This window comes from Balaenoptera musculus, chromosome 3, assembly GCF_009873245.2.
Source record: "Balaenoptera musculus isolate JJ_BM4_2016_0621 chromosome 3, mBalMus1.pri.v3, whole genome shotgun sequence".
Lineage (NCBI taxonomy): Eukaryota > Metazoa > Chordata > Mammalia > Artiodactyla > Balaenopteridae > Balaenoptera > Balaenoptera musculus.
The window spans coordinates 32786476-32809796 of NC_045787.1; the positions used below are offsets into that span (position 1 = coordinate 32786476).

Below are 23321 nucleotides of genomic sequence, written 5' to 3' on the forward strand. Positions count from 1 at the left end.
GCATGTTGAAAAATGAGGACCAGAATAATCAGCAGTCCTTCCCTGGGCACTGAGGGTTTATCTCAAACTCACATTAGAGTATCAGTGTTGTGTTGGGGGTCCAGGGTGAAATCTTTTGATCCCAGGTAGCGTTTTCCTTTTCACGTCTTTTATTTTTGTGTGGTGGCTTTTCTTGTGTTCAGGTCAGTGCATCAGCAGATCTTTGGTTTGCAATGGAGATTCTGACTGTGAAGAGGACGGTGCTGATGAAGACAGGTGTGAGGACTCAGAAAGCAGGCCTTCCTGTGACCTCGATAAACCTCCTCCCAACATAGAACTTACTGGACATGGGTAAGGTGTTGGGTGTCTTCCTGTACCCATCGATGGGTTGTAGTTTTTATTTTGTTGTGTTTTAGTTTGTGGTTTGGTAAGTCTAATAACAAATCACCTAATAGTCAAGACTTTGCTTAGAGCTCTTTGCCACATACTGAAACAATTTAAAAATTCCTATCTATATACCTGTAAGTATATGTGGTAAAGCACAGAGGGACCAGTTGTCCCTGGACTGTCAGTTTTGGCACTGAAAGTCCTGCATCTAAGGAAACCCCTCAGACCTGGGAAAACCTGGCCAGTCAGTCCTGCTATGGGAGGGAAGGGGGGAGAACTAATTCAATGATGTGGGGCTACTTAAGGGAATAAAGAGACAACAGAATGAGAGCAGCGGAAGAAGAGAGAAAGTGTGTTGGAACACTCAGACTGAAAAGTAATCACCTAAACTTTCAAGTGAAGTTGAGGCAATCCTCCTAACCTTTTTAAAAAGAATTCTGAAAAACTTTTATGGTCAGACCCAAGTTAAAGTTTCAAGGTTTTAAAATAATCTCTTTGAGAGTGATAGTTAGATGTGATTTTTCTATACTACTATAAAATTCATTAACGGAAAAATGGTAAAATTACTTTAAAGAGTATACCAGTTAGCATGCTAAGAGGCCAACTAGTTGTAAATCGTTGTAGAGAGTTCTCTCTCTTCAAGAGTAATCTTGATTGTTTGGTTTTATCTATAGATTCAATTCAAAACCAGCTGTTGCCATAGATACAAAAGGGCTGTGTGTTTCCTAAATACGTTCTTAGGCTAAAAGGATGTTGGGTTTCCCCAGCTATTAGTTTTAGCCATTATAGCAAGCAGGGGGAGTTGGGTAATGCATAGTGTGCTTTAGGAGGCTTTTTATTTGTGTTCTCGCAGAGATGTTTAACTAATGTATTTCAAGAATATCTAGAGTTCTCTAATGATGCCTGTTTCAGCAAGTGGTATTTCTGGTTTTTAACAGCCTTTTCTTCTTTCATTTTTTTAAAAACAGTTACAATGCGCTCACGGGCCAGTTTAGGAACAAAGTCCTCAACACTAAAAGTTTTGGTGGTCAATGCAGAAAGGTGTTTAGCGGGGATGGGAGAGATTTCTACAGACTGAGTGGGAATATCCTCTCCTATACATTCCAGGTACTTAATGACATTGATTTGATTTCTTTCTAATCTGTGAATTGTTGCCAGAGATCATTATTTATATGATATTGATTTTTTTGGTATTTTGTTGAGAATTTACTTGTGGCCTCATATGTGGTCAATTCTTAGAAATGTCTTATATAGGCTTAAAAAGAATACATTTTCTTTTTTTAAGAAATGTTTTATTCTTAAAATTTTTTTAATATAATTTTTAAAGTTTACTTTCCATTTACAGTTACTGCAAAATATTGGCTCTATTCCCCGTGTTGTACAATACATCCTTGAGCCTATCTTACACACAGTAGTGTGTACCTCCCACTCCCTCACCCCTATATTGCCCCCCCGTTTCACCAGTTTGTTCTCTATATCTGTGAGTCTTCTTCTTTTATGTTACATTCACTATTTAAGAATATATATTCTTTAAATCTGTGTTATAAGGCAATAATACTTTTAATTTGTGTCATTCAAGCTGAAATATCCATTGTCTCATTTTGAACTCCATACTCCATGTGGGTCCAGAACCTGATGGTCTGTCCCTGTGTGGGTGTTAAAACCTAAGGCCCTGCTCATGACTGGTTGTGATAGTCTCCTAACCACTGCCACAGTGTCACCTTACTTAAAAATGCTTTTTTTTAAAATTATGAAATATTTCATATGTACAAAAGGCTGTGAATAACATATACTTGCAGTTTGGAGAAAACTAATAATACAAACAGGACTATATATGCCTGTTTGTATTACATACCACCCACCTCAAGAAATAGAATATTACCAGTGACTTAAAGGCTCCTATCTACCTCTCTCTGTCACATCTTCTCTACCTGTACTGCCCATGCAACCACTATCTTATATTTTGTATTAATCATTTCCTTGTTTTTCTGTATATATTTATCCCATAAGTCTTTGTCCCTAAAGAAAAATTTGTGATTTAGTTTTGCTTGTTCTTTGCCACTTATATAGATAAATCATATAGTATATATTCTTCTATGAATCGTTCTTTCACTCAAAATTAGAGTTTTAAAGTTTATTCATGCTGATGTAGATGGCATTTTTACTGCTGTTTCTATTTTTTTCTTATGAAAATGCCTTGAACATTCTTGTGCATGAGTTCCATACAAATGAGCTAGAGCTTCTCTAGTGCAGACACCTGGAACTCGAATTGCTGCTTTGTAGGCTATGTTTAGGTTACACTTTACTAAAGTTTCCAAAACCTATATATGACCAATCTATACCCCAGCAGCAGTGTGGAAGAGTGGCCTGTGCTCCACATCCTTGCCAGCAACCATATTGCCAGACTTTAAAATTTTGTTTATGGTCTCAAGGTTTCCTCTGCAGGCTTCTGCTTCTTGCAGGCTGTTTCTGTCCTACACACCTAAACTCATCCTGTTTATTGATTTCAACACAAAATCTACTCACACAAAACAGTAATGGCTTTAGGGGAAATTCCTGAAGATTTAGAGGGAACATAGAGGAGAGATTATCTACCTCATAGTGCCAATGCCTCCGACAAAAACAGTTGAGATCCTCTATCTTAAATTGTCTGTCCTTCCACAACCTAAGCCAAAAGAAGTTTCTGGTCTCATCCTGTTTTAGCCTCTTTCTTGCTCATCTCTTCCAAGATCTCCTCTCTCATGCCTTTCCTCCCATCTTCCCAGAGCTCAAAAATTTCCCGTTCAGCCCTCCTTACTGATTACTCCCAAATTTGTAAACCAAAACTATTAGGATATTCAGAAGGAAGGGGCTTTAGTTTACCAAAATTAGTCATCTTCAGAAAGCAGTTCTGATTATAAGGAGCAAACCCACCAACCTCCAACTTATAATGGAATTAAATTACATTCAAGAGTTATTGAATCATGAAAGTAGAAAGTGGAACTGACTTGAAAAATAATCATAGCTACCAATTTTTGAATATTTCCTGTGGCATCTGCACTATTTTAGGCAATTTGTGTAATTTTAGTCCTCACGACATCTGTGGAAGGTAAGTAATATTTTACTGTTTTATATATATAGAAATCGAGGCTCAGAGGACTTCAGCAGACTTGCTTCAAGTCACCACATTAATAAGCAGTAGAGCTTGGATCCAGTCTGTCAGACTTCACAGCCCTTCATTTTTCTAGTATATTTTACTCTCCCAATGTATTGTATTAACCGCTTTTTTGACTCTAAATTCTACTTGGTGAAAAACATATATTGTAATTTACCCTTTGGCCAGAAGGGAGAATGTGAGATAGGCATATAAAGAGAATTTTTTCTTCTCGTATTACTAAGAGGATGTGTTGATAATTCTTTCATAATTATAAGGGGGAGAATTGCATATATGTATATATATGCATATATATGTGTATATGTGTGTGTGTGTGTGTGTATATATATGTAGTCAAATTTAGAAAGTTACAGAACAGAGGAATAATAAGGGAGATAATTTCTGACATGGTTGGAAAGGAGACATGCTGGAAACCTGCAGCTTCTGAAGAAGAAAAATAACTTAATAACAGCATAATCCTGACATTCATTTTCTACAGCATGGCTTGGTTTTTGGATTGACATCTGAAATGCCTTGCCAGTCACTGAATTTGAAGGTGTTTGTCAGAGGCAGAGGGAAATTATAGCCTGTTATTTAGGATCCAGCTGGAGGGAAGTGAGGTGGAAGCAATAGGCAGTGAGTCAATCACTGCCGCGGGAAACTCAACGTCCTCCTCAGTTCAAATAGAGGGGGAGCCACTGGGGATTCAGGCCTTTACAGGTGGAACATGACTTTTGGCTTGTTGGAACATAAATGTTAGTAAATAAACATAAAACAGAATCAGTCAATCTCTCTTCTAATCTCTGTTTTGGAAATCAGCATGGTAGTTTATCCAGGACAAACCCAGTTTCTTATTGAGTAAGCCACTTACTTTGATGCTATGCACATTCTCTGTTTGCTCATATTTTTCATACCACAAGGAAGCCTTTGAAACATAAGCACATTTCAGCTCCACGGTCACTTTGGGAAGGTGCCACCCTGCTTAGCTTAGCCTGGGAGATGCTGAAAGACTGTCTTGTTTATTCTCAGCATGTAATGAGTTGCAGATGGGAGTGAGCAAAGATTAAGGTGGAGAAAATAACTTCCTGGATCCTCCTGTTTTGCTCTTGAATGTAATTCATTATATTAAAAAAATTTTTTTATTGAAGTATAGTTGATTTACAATGTTGTGTTAGTTTCTGATGTACAGCAAAGCGATTCAGATATATATATTCTTTTTCAGAGTCTTTTCCATTACAGTTTATTCCCAGATATTGAATATAGTTCCCTGTGCTATACAGTAGGACCTTGTTGTTTATCTATTTTATACATAGTAGTTTGTATCTGCTAATCCCAAACTCCTAATTTATCCCTCCCTCTCCTTCCCCTTTGGTAACCATAAGTTTGTTTTCTGTGTCTGTGAGTCTGTTTCTGTTTTGTAAACAAGTTCATTTGTATCCTTTTTTTAGATTCCACATATAAGTGATATATGATGTTTGTCTTTCTCTGATTTAGTTCACTTAGTATACTTCATTATATTTTTTAAAGCAAGATCCTATATGTATATCAAATGAATAACAAAAACGTATTCTAAAGGCAATTTTAACTAATGCTTAGTTATCTGATCCTCTGCTTCCTCTGTTGGTATGTGTCTAGATATCTGAGATTTCTAAATCTACTTTGTTAACAGAAAATAATCTGAATGATAATAAAAGTAGCTCACATATATTAAGAACCTTTTATATACTAAGCACCGTTTCAAGTGCTTTAAATAGAACATTTTTTTTATAATAACCTAAGTATGTAGGTACTGTCATCTACTGTTTTTACAGATGAGGAAACTGAGACAAAGAATGCTGAGTAATTTACCTACAATCACAGAGGTAGCAGATGACAACTATGGGGTCTGAACCCTAGAAGTGTAGCTCAGAGCCCTTGCAGCACACTGTACTTACGTGGGGTTAGAATATGTATAAGCGTTGATAGGAATGAGCCAGTAGAGAAAGAAAAGTTGAAGCTGTACAACAGGGAGTAATCAATCAATTTAATTAGTCCTTTGAAGAGGTGAGAGGGAATGCAGTACAGAAAAAAGACAGAGAAATTAGCCTTAGACAGGAGGAGGAACACCTGCACAGGAAAGGAAGCGAAGACATTCGTAAGTCTGTAAATTTGTTAGCCAGAAGTGTAAGAAGTCTCTGTCTGATAGTGGGAGTGTTTGTAAAGAAAGAGGTTAAGTTTATCTTCTGAGACTGAAGGAAATGATTATAAGAGTGGGGGATTGAGATGGGTGCAGAACTTTTGAAATAGACACTGTAGGGAATGAGAGAAAGAATTGGCTAGAGATTTAGGGTTGCTGGAATGTATTGAGGATTCCACTGAGGTTGGAGATTGTGAATGGACTTACAGTAACACCAATCGATAGTTGTGTGATTTTTCTATAGCAGTGCTAAGGTGCTTGTCTGCGAGCACTGAACAAAGGTTGAATTTTTGCCTGGCAAATATGGTGGCAGAACATACCTAGGCAAGGTTCATTGGCAGGAGTTAGGTTCATTGGCAAGAGAATAATAAGTCATGAACCATGAAACTTAACTACAACATGAAGGAAGTGACAAAATGAAGGTGCTGATAGGGAAAGAGAAGGGAAAGTAAGTTGAAAGGCTGTCTCTATGAGGTTGAATAATAGATATGGCAATAATAGAATGAGTTTCAAAAGAGTAAGAGATGTCAGAGTGTAGGATGTTTGAATTTGTGACTTCAGAGGAAGACTCAGTCTGGGGAAATTTCAGGATCTTAGCTGGAGGGAAGAGGGTATTAAAGAAAATTTAAGATCACACTACCTTGAGAAAGGATTCTTGTGGCTATGTGTAGAGTACATGGGAGTGAGGAGACGCTGAACTAAAGTTCGTAAGAGGCTTATCTGCATAAATCATGAATCAAGTATTTGAATTGCACATCTGAAGAAGAGAAAAAAATAGGCTAATTTTTTTTTTTTTGCATTGAAAGGAAGGTAGGTAACTTTTCTTTCTCGAGAGAAAAAACTAAATTCTGTGTCTGTCCAAAACCAAATAGGACTGAGACACTATCTAGTGACTCTAGAAATCTCTAGTACATTTTTAAATAATGTCCTCTTTGTATTCAATAATAATAATAATAATAATAATGTCCTCTTTGTAGTTAAGAATAATAATATATTCTTCATTTTGACTTGAGCTGAATTTTTGCGTTTGACTTTTAAACAAACCAATTTCATAATATAATGAAAATAATGTTCGAATAAAAGGTATGGTTAAATCTATTTTTTCTTCTCTTCTGTCATGCTTCTAGCATGAATGCCTGATTTTTAACATGGGTAGTGATGGAAGTATTTTTAATATTTTCTGGCATTTTGTTGAATTTCCTTCTAGTCTTTTTTTGACTGGGCATATACTTGCATATTTGTGGTTAATAGAATTTGTAAATATCACATTTATACTTGCTTTTTCATTTAACATGAACAATTTGTCCTCACACTCATCCTTTACGATGGCTGCATAATATTCTATTTTCTTTTTAGCTTTTTTTTTTTTTAATTTTTATTGGGGTATAGTTGATTTACAATGTTGTGTTAATTTCAGGTGTACAGCAAAGTGAATCTGTTATACATATACATATATCCACTCTTTTTTAGATTTTAGCTTTATTTTTAAAATGTATCATATTCATCATTTAAATTTTCTCTGTGTTTATTTATACTTTGATCTCAAATACAGATGTGTATGGACATATAATAAAAACACAAATACTTGTGAAAGGAGAGTTACTGATTTGAATATTTATATAGAACAGACTGAGAGTCATATTTCATGTTGTTTTATTCTCATGGTGACTGACATTTTTAGCAAGATAGTTGCCTATGATTTAAAAAAAAACTAAAGATTTTTTCATGAAGATTCAGATATATCTCTTTTCTTGAAAAATCAGATATCTGTCAGTGCTAGAACCTGTAGTAATGTATAGGACTGTCGGATGGATTTGAGTGTTGGGTACCTTTTAGACCTTTTTAGACAGGGTGTGTGCTCACTTCTTCATTACCCCGCCTTCCACTGGATGCTTCCAACATTTATATTACTTGCCAGTCCTCTGTGGGCATTTCATTTTGACACTTGATCTAGGACAAAATAAAGGATAAAGAAATAGTAGTCTTCATGAATGCTGGAGCTGTCCCTTCTCAACCACATGTGACTATCCTGTTGTCTGTTTTTAAATTTGTTTGGGATGACTTTTTCTTCTACTGTCTAGCATAGGAAAAACAATTCCAATCTTAACATTTGTTCAAGTCGAACAGAATTAGAAATTTAAATCCACTACTGGATCACATAGAACATTTCAAAAACAAAGCCCCAGAGATCTAACTTTTTCATTTTCTTTATAGGTGAAAATAAATAATGATTTTAATTATGAATTTTACAATAGTACCTGGTCTTATGTAAAACATACATCAACAGAACATTCATCATCTAGTAAAGGACGCTTCCTCTTTTTTAGTTCTTCATCTTCTTCGTACAGTTACTCTTCAAATATTGAAGAAATCCATAAGGAAAAGGTTAGTATGAAATATTAGTTAACTTTTCCATATTTTACTGGTTTAGGTATTTCTAACACTAACAGAAGTACATTTACTAAAAGAATCAGCTTTCATTTTTTAATTAGGGCACAGTATCTTCTTCAAAGAGATAATCCAATATATTTCTTTAAAAGATATGGTTTTTGTCTTGTTAATTCTCTTTGATAATACATTTATTTACACTTTTTATTTTCTCATTGAAGTATTTGTTCTTATTTAAAAATCTAAAAAAAAACTTATTACTTTCAAATCTTCTAGTTAAAACTAGCCTAAATTTCTAATTCATGATTACTGATGCTACTATTTTAAGTATTATATACAATTTCAAAAATCCAATGAAATGTGCTTCCCAAACACTAATACTAGTTTTTAAAGAGGTGCATGAAAATAAAAGATGTTAAAATACTTTACTACTTTGGAGATACCAACATTTTCATCCGAGGAGGTTAAAAGATTTAATTTTAGATACTCTGTTGTATTGAGATACTAAAACTTTCATCATGGGCAACCTGAACAGTTGAAATGAATTGTTCTAATTGATTCACACTGCTGAAGAATTTTTCAGGCTGATCATCATTCATAATATACATAATTCATCTCATTTTTAAAGTCAGTAACGATTAATAAATCACATAAGCGAGGTATAAAGGAATATAATTTTGTTTGTTTTATGACTAAGAAGTTGATTGTGGAAATATGAGCTGTAAAAACATTTATTATACCCATATTATATTGTTCACATAAGTGAGGATTTGGTGTAAGGTAGCTCTGTCTTGGACATCATGAAAAGATGCTTAGGAAGGGTTTAAAAGACCTCATTATAAAGCAGCTTACCCTGTAAATACTCCAGTATGGGAGATAAATTATATGGTCACCTTACCTATAAGTCATTGTTATGATGTGGACTCTAGGGATATTATATCCCTGTTTGTGAGATTATTTAGCAGTTAACAATGTTGAATCTTTTTTTCTAGTTGAGGAAGGCATAACAACTTGGTCTTGGGGGTTTTAAAAGTCGTGTATAAAATCAGTTACCATGTCATCACTCAGATGTTATTTCTGTTTGGGATTCCGAAAATTCCTTAGATTGCTTCAAGTGGGTGGGCCCAGAAGAGACCTCATTATGTATCAAAAATAAAAATTCATTTAGTCTGCATTGATGGAGGTGGCTATTGATGGAGGCATTGGACAAGGAACTATTTCCATTGCCTTTTAGTCTTCATCCTAAAACTCCTTTTACTCTTTCTTCTTCCTATAGAGTTATCAGTTGTTGGTTCTTCAGAACACTGTTGAAGTGGCTCAGTTTATCAATAACAATCCGGACTTTTTACAACTTGCTGAGTCATTCTGGAAGGAACTCTCCTACCTTCCCTCTCTGTATGACTACAGCGCCTATCGAAGATTGATCGACCAGTATGGGACACATTATCTTCAGTCTGGGTCCTTAGGAGGAGAATACAAAGTTATCTTTTATTTGGACTCAGAAAAAATCAAACAAAGCGGTAGAGTATTAAAAATATTGTTATATACAAGCATCGCAGGGATTTTAATGAGTAGTTAAACTTTAGAGCTTTAAAATATGACAAACGGAGATTAAATTGCAAAAGAATCCAAAATTGCAAGAATCTATTATACTCTACTCAAAATCTTCCAGGGTTTAAGAAAAAGCCTGCCTACTCTTTTGGATAGTACCCTAAAGTGAGAGTTAAGCCATTATCATTATTGCTATCTCTAGAGGGTGTTGACTGGATTTTTAGAATACTTTTTAATCTTCCCCGTTTCTCAGATTAAGTAATATTCCTCGAGGAAAACTAATGAGGAGTTTACTGATATTGCAGAAATCAAAACGTTTCAATGAAGTCTTTTCTTATTTACCTCTGTTCTTTACCACTCACATTCCTTTAAAAAAAATCTGCTCTGGATATCATGAGTTTGCTTACTACCTAAAACTTGTAACAATAGCTTAAATTTATTGGATGCCTTCTTCTACACAGGCAGGTTGCCTATGTCAGCAATAATCCTCACTGCTACCGAGTGAAATCCAGGGGCATACTGATTGTAAGCAGGTCTAACTGGCTCCAGCGTCAACTTAGCTTTTTCCTTACGCTATGTTGCTGCTGGAATTGCCTGCTTTTTGTTAGACTCAGGGCACACCACTGAGTTCATACTTGGTTGACTTCACAGTGAGAGGATGTTCCTCACCAGCTGCTGCCATGTTGGAGAAGAGTGTGTGTCCTGGTATCCATTCCTCCTTTCCAGAGACCTTTTGGCTTATTTACGTTCCAAGTCCAACCTGCTCCTTTCCAACTTTGTCCTGAAGCTCGTGGCCACACTTGCTTCTCTATCCCAAATCGTCTCGTTAGCATCTTACTCTTCAGTCAAGACTCTTACCACCTTGGAGGAGAGTAAGACTGCTTACCTGAGATTCGGAGGAGGTCCTGTAGCCTTCTCTTGTGAGTGAACTACAATATTTTTCTGTGTTTCCATTGACTATTTTTTTTTTTTTCTATTGGGCTTAATTTTTACCAATTAAGATTTAATTAGAATGTGAGCTTTTCCAACCTCAGCAGGTTGGAAATGAATGCACAAGCACAGGTTTTTGTAGCAACAACAGAGGTAATATTTCTTTGGGGAATTAATCCGGAAAGGGGCTTGATCTAAACTCAGTTTCATGACCTTTTTTTTTTTTTCTTTAACACTTAAAAAGAAACGAAGAGGATTTTTTTTTTAAAGCTTTCTGAGTTGGTAAAAAAATTTTGAGTAAAAATTTTACTCTTGAGCAGTTTTTGTTCTTAAAAGTTTTAAGTGAAATTAATCAAGGATTCTGGGATATGTTATATGCCCCCAATTGTTCTTTAAGAAATTCTGAGTTTATTATAATATAGTTAGTAAAATTATATAAAAATATATTTCTACCCTTTATTATTTTCTATCCTCTTTTAAAAAAATGCATTGGCAAAACTCCATTTGATAATGAGTAGAAATTGTAACCATCTAAGATTGTGTCATAGGAAGAAAATGTAGAAACCAGAGATGTTAAAGATGGAGAGACTGAGGCACTAGAACTAGGATTTTAGGAATTAATTACTGTAGAACCAGAACCCAGCTTTTGGGGTCTCCAGTGGGTGGGCTGGAGGCCATTGCACGTCTACTTTTACCTATTTGCCTTATGCCTGAGAAGCTGCCTGCAGTTGGGTAAAAGGTATCAATCTGTGAAGTGCTCAGTTTTTTCTCCCTTCACTGTTTCACCCACCCCCACCCTCTGGTCAAAGTTAATAGAAGCCAAGAGCGGCTGAACCATTTGAAAGTAAGTTTCAGACATGTGATGCTTTACCCCTAAATATAATGCATGTATCTTATTTTGTTTATAACAAACATCAAATATTGCTTTTTCTGACCCTTGACCCTTCTAGAGCACTTGAAAATGTACGTATAGTATATTTTTGATTATATGGCCCCAGTGGTAGGAAACAACCTCTTATCCCACTCTCACACCTGGCCAGCATCTCAAAGGAGATTTTCAACAAATGTGGAAACTAAGCACCTTTAAAATTTTTCCCCCCAGGTCTTAGTTCAGAGGAGAAGAAGAAATGTGCTTCCTCACATATCAATTTTTTGTTTAAATTATCAGAGCACACATGCAAGCAGATGGAAGAGACCTTAAAATTGGTTTCAGGTAAATGAGAAGGGGGTAATTTTCATTACAAACTTACCTCCATCCCTCTTTCTTGTGGTTAATTCCTGGTCTCCAAGGGCCTTTGAAATTCTAGCGGGTGTTCTGTTTTGTGTTTTTGAAATACTTGGTTATTTTTACCTCTGATCTCTCTGTCATATGTCATGGCAGTGAGCCATCATACAGAGTGGAAATTTCACTGGGTATCTCTGTGTACTGTAACTATGTCCTCAGTGAACACCATCTTTGTTTCCTGTGAGGAAGGTTGACAAACAAGCCTAGAAAAATGACAGCAAGAGGAGAAGCTTCAGTTTCACTCTGTGACATGGCTACTCAGTGCAGTTAAAAGTTTTTGGTGCATGGTGGTGGTGGTGACGGTGGTGGCAGAGAGCGGGAGGTGGAGTGTTAGTCTTTGAGTGATTGAAGAAGGAACTGGAAGGGTAAGCTGATTTAGACTGTGTCTAGATGCTGTGTTAGGGAGTTTGGGTTTCATCCTGATTGGCAAGGGATGCCGTTAAAGGATTTAATACAGGGAGTGATTAAATGAAAGGTGACAAATATAAAGTTGTAGCGAAAGAAGAGGGACTGAAAAGGAATAATCTGATAGGGTAAGAACCAGAAATGATGAGTAACATGGAAGGTAAAAGAGAAGAAATCGACAGCGAGAAATGCTACAGCGAAGTGACGTAAGAGAAGGTCTGAAGACTTCATTGGATTTGGTGATTAAGGCTTAATTGCCTTAAAATGAAGAGATTCTTAGTGTAGTAGGGATGGAAATGAGACTGTGGTGCATTGTGTGAGGCCATGGAGCAGCATTAGAGCTCAAGTTCTCTTGGGGTGATGGCAGAAATTGGGATGAAGGAGAAGACTGACCCAGGTGCTGAAGTCCTCATCAAGGAAGTGAGAATCATTTAGTAGATGACTGCAATAAGGAGGGAGACAAAGTGTTAAGCCAGGCTTAATTCCTCATCCACTTACTTTATTGATCAACTATTTACGGAACCTATAGTGCCTGCAGAAATTGTTCTAGGCACTGGTGATACAGCAGTGAACATGCCAGAAAAAGTGCCTGTCTTCTTGGACCTGACATGACGAAGGAGGAGGACAAGTTTTTGAACAACATGGAAATACACTGATCTGGAAATAGAAATGAAAGTGGGAGCTTTGAGAAGTTGTTGACATCAGTTATCAGTTGGGCTGGTGATTGGAAGCTACTTACTGATTTTATTTTATTTTATTTTAATTTTGCTTTGTTTTATCTTATTTTATTTTATGTTTAACAAACATGTAGCACTTATGATGTGCCCAGCACAATTTTAAGTGATTTACAAAAATTAACCAATGTACTCCTACCTAAGAACTGGGTATTATTCATATTTCCATTTTACCGACAGGGACACTGAGGCACAGAAAGGTTGCCCAAGACCACAGTTGGGGTCAGGCACAAGATTCCAATGTCTGGCTTCACAATCTGGGCCCTTCACTGTTGCCCCAGGCTGATTGTCTAGGGGAAGAGGGCCAGCTGGAGCACAGAGCTCACTGAGGTGTAGAGAGAGAGGCTACAGGCTTAGAAATAAATATAAAAGCTGATTTCTTAGACTCTGTAGTTTGTAAACAAGCATGTCAGTTTAGGTGGTGATTCTCAAACTTTGGTATGCAAGAGGATTACCTGGGGCAGCCTGTTCAAATGCTGAGTACTTGACTTTTCTCTCAGCTACGTCCTTCTGTGTCTTGGCTGGAGCTCAGAAATCTGCAGTCATTCTAGGTGATTCTGATTCCAGTAGTTCAGGGACTGAACTTGGCAATACACTGCATTAAAAGTGTGACTATTTGCATTTTAAAACGTAGCTAACAAGGAAGATGAGGAAGCACTCAGGCATTTCTTTAAAAATATGAGACTTTAATAACTTCTGATGATAAAAGTGTAATTTTTGAATTTGCAAAATTTTATGAAAATGTTATGAAATTGCAAAATTTAATTAAAAAAAGGAAATGAAAATCAACATAAGTCTGATCAGCAAGTTAGGAACTTCCAGTCATGACCAGTGTGGAAATCAATTATACATGGAGATGAAAATATTTCTGAAATTATAAGGCACAGAAATGAGAAAAAGGATTTGATTAGTATTCAAACTTTTTAGAACACTTTTTATGTGTTAATATATGCCTGTTAATAGCATTTTGGTTACTGTTAGTGTTCCAGATGCAATGAACTTTTTCCTCCCAACATTTTCTTATGAAAATTTTCAAACATACAGAAAAGTTGAAAAAACATAGTAAAAAACGCCAACGTACCCACCTCATACATGCAATAATTATTATTTTGATGTTTTGATATATATATCTACATATAGTATTTATAATGATGACTGTTTAGCAATGCATAAATATATATTTAAAATATTTGTGATATTTGCTGAACCATTTGGAAGTTTCAGATGTCATGATGTTTCATCCTTAAATACATGCATGTATCTTCTAAGAAACAAGATGGTCACCTGTATAACAAATTTTCTTCTTACACTAAGAACATTAAGAATATGAATAATAATTTCTTAATAATCATCTACTGTTAGGTAATGGTTGTGTCTCTTTTCTTTTCTCTCCTAATAGATATTATTTTTTAGAGTAGTTTTAGATTCACAAAACAATTGAGCAAAAAGTACAGAGAATCCCTATATCCCCGCTGTCCCCGTGGGCACAGCCTCTTCCATTATCAGCATCCAGGCCTTAGTGGTCCATTTGTTACAACTGATGAAACTACATTGACACATAATAATCACTCAAAGTCCATAGTTTACATGAGGGTTCACTCTTGTACATTCTGTGGGTTCGGAGAAATGCATAATGACGTGTATCCATTATAGTATACAGAGCAATTTCACTGCCCTAAAAGTCCTCTAAAGATCCTAAAAATCCACTAAAAATACTAAAAATCCCCCCTACCCCACTTCCTGGCAACCACAGGTATTTTTACTCTCTCCATAGTTTTGCCTTTTCCAGAATGTCATACAGTTGAATGGGTTGTGTTACTTCATTGACTTTCAATTTCATATTCTCATTCTCATTTCATTTGTGCATCCAGACTTATTTCGTTTGATTTCTCCTTGAGTAGGAGCTCAGGGCAATGTGTTACGAGGGGACCCATTTGTCAGAGGGGGACGTCCTGGCCTTGTGTCTGGCCTTAGTTACCTGGAACTGGACAATCCTGCTGGAAACAAATGGAGATATTCTCGCTGGGCAGGATCTGTGACTGAACTTCCCCAAGTCATAAAACAAAAGGTACGTGACACTCTGTTGAAAGCACCAGAAAGCAGTCATGTTTATTTGCACTGGGAAAACGAGATTAAATTAAGGTGGTTAAACAGAGAAGGCTGTAATTAGCGTTTTCTGTATCTCAGTTATGTTTTGTATAGTAAAATGAATGCATACATAATAGGAAGCAAGTTTCATTATCTTGTATGTCCATATTTCAGTTGTAAAGGTTAAATGTCTTGTAAATCCCAAGAGAAATTAATGCTAAAATTTGCATTTCGAGCTTTTGACCTAAATTTGATTATGTTTTCCTTGGTCCCTGATTCAGAGGAGCTATAGAGTCTTGCAAGAGGAAGGCATTTAGGGGCTTGTCTAGTGTTACATTTGTCAGGTCACCTTTCTTCCTGTGGCCATGGCTTGTAGGCTCCTGGTCATGCAAATTAGTTCTAAAAAGATAGAATCAATTTGGCTGGCAGAATTTTAGGATGTTTTATTGGCACAGTCAGTTCTTTTATAACACAACGTATGTGTTCTTCAAAATCAGAGAGCTAGGCAAAATTACACAATAAAGACCACAGGGCTTATGGGAAAAAAGGTGTTAGGAAAACAACACTCAAAAACTTTTGTGACACTCATTAAAAAAAAAAGAGAGGCACCAATAAAAACAGTAGCAGTTTTATACATGTTAAATTGTTAAGAAATGCACGGACTACAATAAAGGTGGCACATTACCTAGAAGAGGATCTGAAGCTTGCTGGGTGATGGGAGGGTTACAGATTGTGAATTATTGTGAAGTGGTAGAAGGAGCGCTATCAGAAATGACAGACAGTCGTAACACCATTTGTGGTTGGTGTGGTTTATTATACAGGTGGTGAACTAGATGGGTGTTTGAGATGTGCGCTTGTGTGTGAGTGTTTTGTGTGTTCTTATGCAGCTTGGTTCAGTTGTGTGCGGTTTTCTGTGTTCACCCCGTGTTTCTTATGGACAAAATTGTACATAAGGAAACACAATATTTGTGATATGCTCATTTTATTTTTTAATATCTCAATCTCAGTGGAGCAAATTCACATTTTCAAAACACATGTTATAGCAGAAGTGATTCTATGATCTATTCCCTGCCACAGGAGTCAGGCAGTGTCCCAGGTCCAACCTGACTTTTGAGATTAAGAAACTTGGACACTTTTATGAACTCAAAAATTACGAGTGCTCCTCAGGTACCCTCCTAACACCATACTGAGCCCAGTTGCCTCCCAATAACAGTGACAGTGGGAGGGGGAGTTTTTCCTGGGAAGTCTTACCTTAAAGTGTCATTCATTAATATTCAAAATGACCTATTTTCATTGTCAGTATCTCATACAAATCTTTAAAAATCCTAAACTGTTGTTTAGGGTAAAAAACAGACATTCTTTTCTATTCTCAACTATGTGCTTTCCCACATAGGACTGTGACTGTCGTAGCTATGCTAACTTATTAGCTGGACAGGAAAGGGACAGAGAAAGCAGAGACATTTTACAGGTAGATAACCATGCAATGCTGTTCAGTTCAGAAGAGCTTGGGCAGAGACGGAGGGCAATGTGACTCTCTGAGCTGATCTCCATACTCGCAGTGGTGCTCTAACCAGCTCACTCAGACTCTCTCAAGAGCCAATGGTGCAGATCTCTTCCCAGCTCCGTGCTCAGTGACATCATGGTGGCAGCCTGAAACTGGCCATGGTGAGAGTAGTTACACTGCAGAAATCGGCAAAGGCTACAAATGAGAGCCTTTTTGTTTCTGGGAGAGCAGATTGTTAGAGCTTAGCCAATCCATCTCCGGTCTTGAAGTTGCTCTTCATCAGAACTATCTAGCACAGAGCGATAATGCCTACCTGTTTTAAATTTCTTCAGGGAGAGAGAATCATAGTCTCCATTAGAGAGATATGTTAAGTATCTCAGAGTCAGGATATTTAATCTCAAATTTAATTGCATTTGCTTCTTTACTGTAATTTAAGTGCATTTCCTTTTCTTCTGTCCTCTGCAGAGGTGGAAATTTGTTGTCTTCAAAATAATCTTTCAGTAACTAGAAAATGAACATCCTGTTGGTTTTTTAAAATTTTATGTATGCACACAAAATACAAAAAATATTCCCTCCCTATCTGTTTCTAATTTTCCCTAGGTTTGTCTTGTAAAGGTAGTGGATTGCTTTCTCTTTTTATTTGAACAAGAAATAGTTGGAATTAAGATAAGAGTGGCTTTTGATTTTGTTTTAGTGGAGATTGAGCCAAAATGCTGAAAGGAAAATATTCTCGCCCAAAACCCTGATTACTGACCATGATGTCTTTATCTGTGTAGCTGACACCTTTGTATGAGCTGGTAAAGGAAGTACCCTGTGCCTCTGTGAAAAGGCTATACCTGAAACGGGCCATTGAGGAATATCTGGATGAATTTGACCCCTGTCATTGCCGGCCTTGTCAAAATGGTGGCATGGCCACTGTTAAGGGGACCCAGTGTCAGTGCCATTGCAAACCATACACGTTTGGTGTGGCGTGTGAACAAGGAGCCCTCGTAGGGGATCAAGCAGGTCAGTGTGCTGCATTCTCTCAAGTTATGACGGACACAATGAAAAGGGAATTACCCTTTCCCTCTGGCCTCTGAGATTGTGCTTCTTCATGTATGGAGGAGGGGAAGTCTCATAGGGCTTTGAATTTGTCTGTCCCTCCCTATTCCACCTCCGGGTTGTAGCTACTGAGGTCGGGCCCTTTGCTATCTCTCTATTTTCCCATCTGAACTAACAGAACTGCCTTCTATTCTCCACTCTCCATTAGAACAGATTTATGCCTGAAACACCTTCCATCCTTCCATAGTCATCTCAGTAAGGTTTTGTCATAACTTAGGTCTACAGAGCTTGTGTCTGCACTGACTAACCTTTCTGGTGGCAAGCTCTTGGAAACACCTCTATTTCTATTTTGTATTATGTCCCACCAATCAATCATTTACAAATATTTGTTGAACATTGGCTGTGTGCTCAACAGTGCATTTGGTGTTTTAAGTATTTAGTATGTGAAGTTCACTTTATGAGTAGGCAAAGCATGAGATGATTTGTGTATATTTATTTTTATATTTATTTGTGTGTCTCTCTCCTCTAGAAAGCTTACTTCTTAAATTCAGAACTGTTTGATTCCTTTCTTTATTCCCACAGCCTGACATAGTGCTTGATTCATAAAGTCACTTAATAAATGTTTGATCAATGAATAAGTACATGACTAAACCACGGTTGCTTATAGACAAGCATCAGGAAAGCATCCTTGCCTCCATATGTCTCCCCAAGTGGCCTGTCCTGGTAAACTAAAATGCCGCCACTGTGATTCATTCCTTTGAGGCTTAGATTTACAGCTATTTGATAAAATGGAAGCTCCCCCTGCTGGTGAGGAGTGGAGTAGCAATCATAGTACATCCAGCTCTTATTACCTACTGTTAACATACTCAGGGGACTATATTATTAACTCAATTTCTAATTGTGGAAGAAGGGGTAAGGAAGATCATGGGAAAAATTGTACAAATTATTTTAGTTTTTTTGTGTGTGATACTGAGGACTGGCTGTGGAGGGAGTGGAGGGAAGAGGGATGTAGGTCACACAGTAGAAATAGCTAAGGAGCAGTAAACACAGCCATCTATTATCAGAAGTCATGCTTTGGGAGAATGGTTCCTGAGATCAGTTTCTAACTAGGAAAGCAAAGCTCTTAGAATATGCTTCAAATTCTCTCTTACCTCCTCCAAGGAATATGATGGGAAAAATACTAAAAACTGTGAGCCGTGAACCAGCCCTGAGGTAGAAGGTGGCCAGAGTGAGTTGAGGAGGTGCCTGTAGATTGGAGAAGGATGCTGACAGGGGGTAGAAGCATTTTTCCTACTTACATATTTCCTCATTTTGTACAGCACCAGCCCTGGGGTTGCCAGCCTGGAGTACCCAATAGACCAGGGGTCCCCAACCCCCGGGCCACAGACCGGTACTGGTCCATGGCCTGTTAGGAACCGGGCTGCACAGCAGGAGGTGAGCGGTGGGCGAGGGAGCAAAGCTTCATCTGTATTTACAGCCGTTCCTCGTCGCTCTCATTACCAGCTGAGCTCCGCCTCCTGTCAGATCAGCGGCGGCGGCATTAGATTCTCATAGGAGCACAAACCCTCACAGCGTGAACTGCGCATGCGAGGGAACTAGGTTGCGTGCTCCTTATGAGAATCTAATGCCTGATGATCTGAGGTGGAGCTGAGGTGGTGATGCTAGTGCTGGGGAGTGGCTGCAAATACAGATCATCATCAGCAGAGAGGTTTGACTGCACAGAGACCAGAATAAATCAGTTGCTTGCAGACTCATGTCAAAACCCTATCAGTGAGTGGCAAGTGAAAACAAGCTCAGGGCTCCCACTGACTCTGCATTATGGTGAGTTGTATAATTATTTCATTATCTATTACAATGTAATAATAATAGAAATAAAGTGCACAATAAATGTAATGCGCTTGAATCATCTCCAAACCGTCCCCTCCTCCCCAGTCCGTGGAAACATTGTCTTCCATGAAACCGGTCCCTGGTGGCAAAAAGGTTGGGGACCGCTGCAATAGACTATGCTCTTCTCATGCCCAATCACTGCTTTAACATTAGGAACTTATTTACCTTATAAGGGACTGTGGGGTGATAAAAAGAGCCTGGACTCACCCATAAGACCAGGTTACAGTCTGGATGTGGCTCTTGCCCACCAGTACAGCATTGCACATATCATTTAACCACTTTGTCTTGGATTCCACACCTATCAAATGAGAATATTAACAGACCTCTTGGCCACCTCCATTCGTTCTTGTGAGAAGTAAATGAATGATAAAATGCATGTGAAAGTGCTTTGAAACAGTTGTAAAATAATAAACAAATTTAAGATAGTATTGCAAGAAGTTCGTTAATGCAGCCTTAATACGGACAATCCTAGTCAGCGTGCAGAGACAGTCTGGCCATTGTGGAGACCTCAGTGAACAGAGTGAAGGTAATAAACCCCAGATCGTCCCCTCCCCCAATAACCACGCAGTAGGAAGCTTAGCTTACTGAGCTCTGAAATCTTCCTCTCCAAGGACTCTCTGAACAACGTGTCTCTTATTTACAGGAGGGGTTGATGGAGGGTGGAGCTGCTGGTCCTCTTGGGGCCCCTGTGTTCAAGGGAAGAAAACAAGGAGCCGAGAATGCAATAACCCACCTCCCAGTGAGGGTGGGAAATCCTGCATTGGAGAAACGTCAGAAACCAGACAATGCGAAGACGAGGAGTTGGAGCACTTGCGGTAATAGAGACCAGACCTCCTGGCAGTTATGTAAAACTCAGTGCCCTCTGCAGTAAGCACGGAATACACGATTGCTGCTATTGAAAGATTTAAACCTTAAATGGTGATTTTTATCAGGGAGTGCTTTGCTGTTAGCATTGGGGTCAGTTGAAGGAGAGAGGCATATTGTGGCCAATTTGCACTTGTGTGCTTCAAGTTTTCCTGACACAGGTGTTACAAAAGGCTGGGGAACTGGAAGGCAGTCTGGCTCAGTGGATGCGAGCAGCAGCTTTGGCATCAGGCAGATCTGCCACCTACTTGCTCTGTGAACTTGGGCAAGTTAGGATAAAAATAGTAGATACAATGCTAATAGGATATTGCCTGAGGTTAAGAAGATAAAGTGATTTGTACTGTGCCTGGCATATAGTAGGCATTCACTAATAGTTGCATTATTTTTCAGATATACCACTCTCTCTTATTTATTTACTTTGGACTAAGCATGAAGCATATATTTGAGACGGCTAACATCTTCACTTATTAGTCCAGGTGTCTGATACCAACTTCCTGTTTGCCAGGATCTTGCAAAAGCTATCTTCAAAAATGCTTCGTTGCTGGACTTCCCTGGTGGTCCAGTGGTTGAGAATCCGCCTTCTAATGCAGGGGATGCGGGTTCAATCCCTGGTCGGCAACTAAGATCCCACATGCCACAGGGCAACTGAGACCCGACACAGCCAAAAATCAATCAATCAATCAATATTAAAAAAAAAACCGCTTCGTTGCTGAATCATACCCCTGGGTTAGAGTTCTTTATGCCACACCCCACTCTTTAATACTGTCCTTATTAACCTTTCCTGATCAGGTATTGGCAAAAATTCTAGAAGGATAATTTGAAGGTCATGTGAGTTGAGGAAACGTGTAAGATGCTTGGGTATCTGGTATTAGCATAGGGAGGTGAGATGCCTTATTCCTTATTCCTTGGGTGCTTCGTAATCCAACGATAACCAATATCTCTTGGCCGAGGAAGCTGGCAAACATATGGGATTCTGGTAGGAGGGACCAGAGGAGCTCATCAAGATTAGGAGCCTGACCACCGGAGACAAGGGAGGGCAAGCCCTGCACACACCCTGATCTTGTCAGAAACCCCACCCTTGGACTGTTGTTATAAACCCCTCATCACATCCTCTGGGGTGGGGACACATAGTTTTTCAAGGCAGGAGCCCGCTGTGTCCCCCTTTGCCTGGCAAAGTAATAAAGCTATCCTTTTCTACTTCACCCAAAACTCTGTCTCTGAGATTTGATTTGGCATTGGTGTACAGAGAGGCCGAGATTTCGGCATCATAATCATGATAACAATGACATCTATCATTAAACAATGATTTTCAGCAGTGCCTCTGAGGTCACTCTACACCAGTATTATCTCCACTCCAGAAACACGAAATCTGAGGGGAAGCCTTACAAATAGCCTGTGAATGTCGCCTCCTTCTGAGCTGAGTTCCTTATATTCTTGCCACACACTGAGGAAACTCAGAGATGTGAAGTATTAAGCATAATTTTCCTTTTTATACTAAGGAGGAAGAGGATATTTCCTCTCCTCTGAGCACCAAGAAGAATGAGAATTCTCTCAGTGCTTCCCTTAGGATGCCCCTGTCCATCCAGCTTTATGTCTACAGGCAGAGGAAATATGCCCACGGAGGGAGAGGTCTCCTCAGAGACCCTCATCTCCCCAGAGATCTGTGCCCTTGAAGGCAACATTGTTCTCCTACCAGAATCTCACATGTTCGCCAGCTTCCTCAGCCAAGAGATATTGGTTATTGTTGGATTACGAGGCACCCAAGACCCAGGAATAAGGCATCTCACCTCCCTATGTTAATACCAGACACCCAAGCATCTTACACATTTCCTCAACTCACATGACCTTCAAATTATCTTTCTAGAATTTTTGCCAATACCTGATCAGAAAAGGTTAATAAGGACAGTATTAAAGAGTGGGGTGTGGCATAAAGAACTCTAACCCAGGGGTATGATTCAGCAATGAAACATTTAAAAAAATTTTTTTAAAACATCTATTTTTAATTTTTACTTATTTAATTTCTCCTTGTTGCACCAGGTCTTAGTTGCAGCATGTGTGCTCCTTAGTTGCAGCATGCAGGATCTAGTTCCCTAACCAGGGATCAAACCCAAGTCCCCTGTGTTGGAGGGTGAATTCTTAACCACTGTACCACAGGGAAGTCCCTTTGGTCCCTTTAATCTTTTTTTTTTTTTTTTTTTTTAAACATCTTTATTGAAGTATAATTGCCTTACAATAGTGTGTTAGCTTCTGCTTTATAACAAAGTTAATCAGTTATACATATACAATATGTTCCCATATCTCTTCCCTCTTGCATCTCCCTCCCTCCCACCCTCCCCATCCCACCCCTCTAGGTGGTCACAAAGCACCGAGCTGATCTCCCTGTGCTATGCGGCTGCTTCCCACTAGCTATCTATTTTACATTTGGTAGTGTATATATGTCCATGACACTCTCTCACCCTGTCACATCTCACCCCACCCCCTCCCAATATCCTCAAGTCCATTCTCTAGTAGGTCTGTGTCTTTATTCCCGTCTTGCCACTAGGTTCTTCATGGCTTTTTTTTTTTCCCTTAGATTCCGTATATATGTGTTAGCATACTGTATTTGTTTTTCTCTTTCTGACTTACTTCACTCTGTATGACAGACTCTAACTCCATCCACCTCATTACAAATACCTCCATTTCATTTCTTTTTATGGCTGAGTAATATTCCATTGTATATATGTGCCACATCTTCTTTATCCATTCATCTGTCGATGGACATTTAGGTTGCTTCCATGTCCTGGCTATTGTAAATAGAGCTGCAATGAACATTTTGGTACATGACTCTTTTTGAACTATGGTTTTCTCAGGGTATATGCCCAGTAGTGGGATTGCTGGATCGTATGGTAGTTCTATTTGTAGTTTTTTAAGGAACCTCCATACTGTTCTCCATAGTGGCTGTATCAATTTACATTCCCACCAACAGTGCA

At 38.3% G+C, this 23321-nt stretch overlaps 1 protein-coding gene across 1 annotated transcript in view; it reads left to right on the forward strand.

Moving 5' to 3' along the window:
• The window catches only part of C7 (complement C7), a 53026-nt gene that overhangs the window by 12300 nt on the left and 17405 nt on the right, over positions 1-23321 (forward strand). The window contains exons 5-12 of the mRNA XM_036847247.1: positions 183-330; positions 1335-1473; positions 7890-8060; positions 9340-9583; positions 11647-11757; positions 14870-15036; positions 17337-17565; positions 20132-20303. Coding sequence (XP_036703142.1) covers positions 183-330; positions 1335-1473; positions 7890-8060; positions 9340-9583; positions 11647-11757; positions 14870-15036; positions 17337-17565; positions 20132-20303 — 1381 coding nt within the window. The remainder of the gene's footprint in view (positions 1-182; positions 331-1334; positions 1474-7889; positions 8061-9339; positions 9584-11646; positions 11758-14869; positions 15037-17336; positions 17566-20131; positions 20304-23321) is intronic.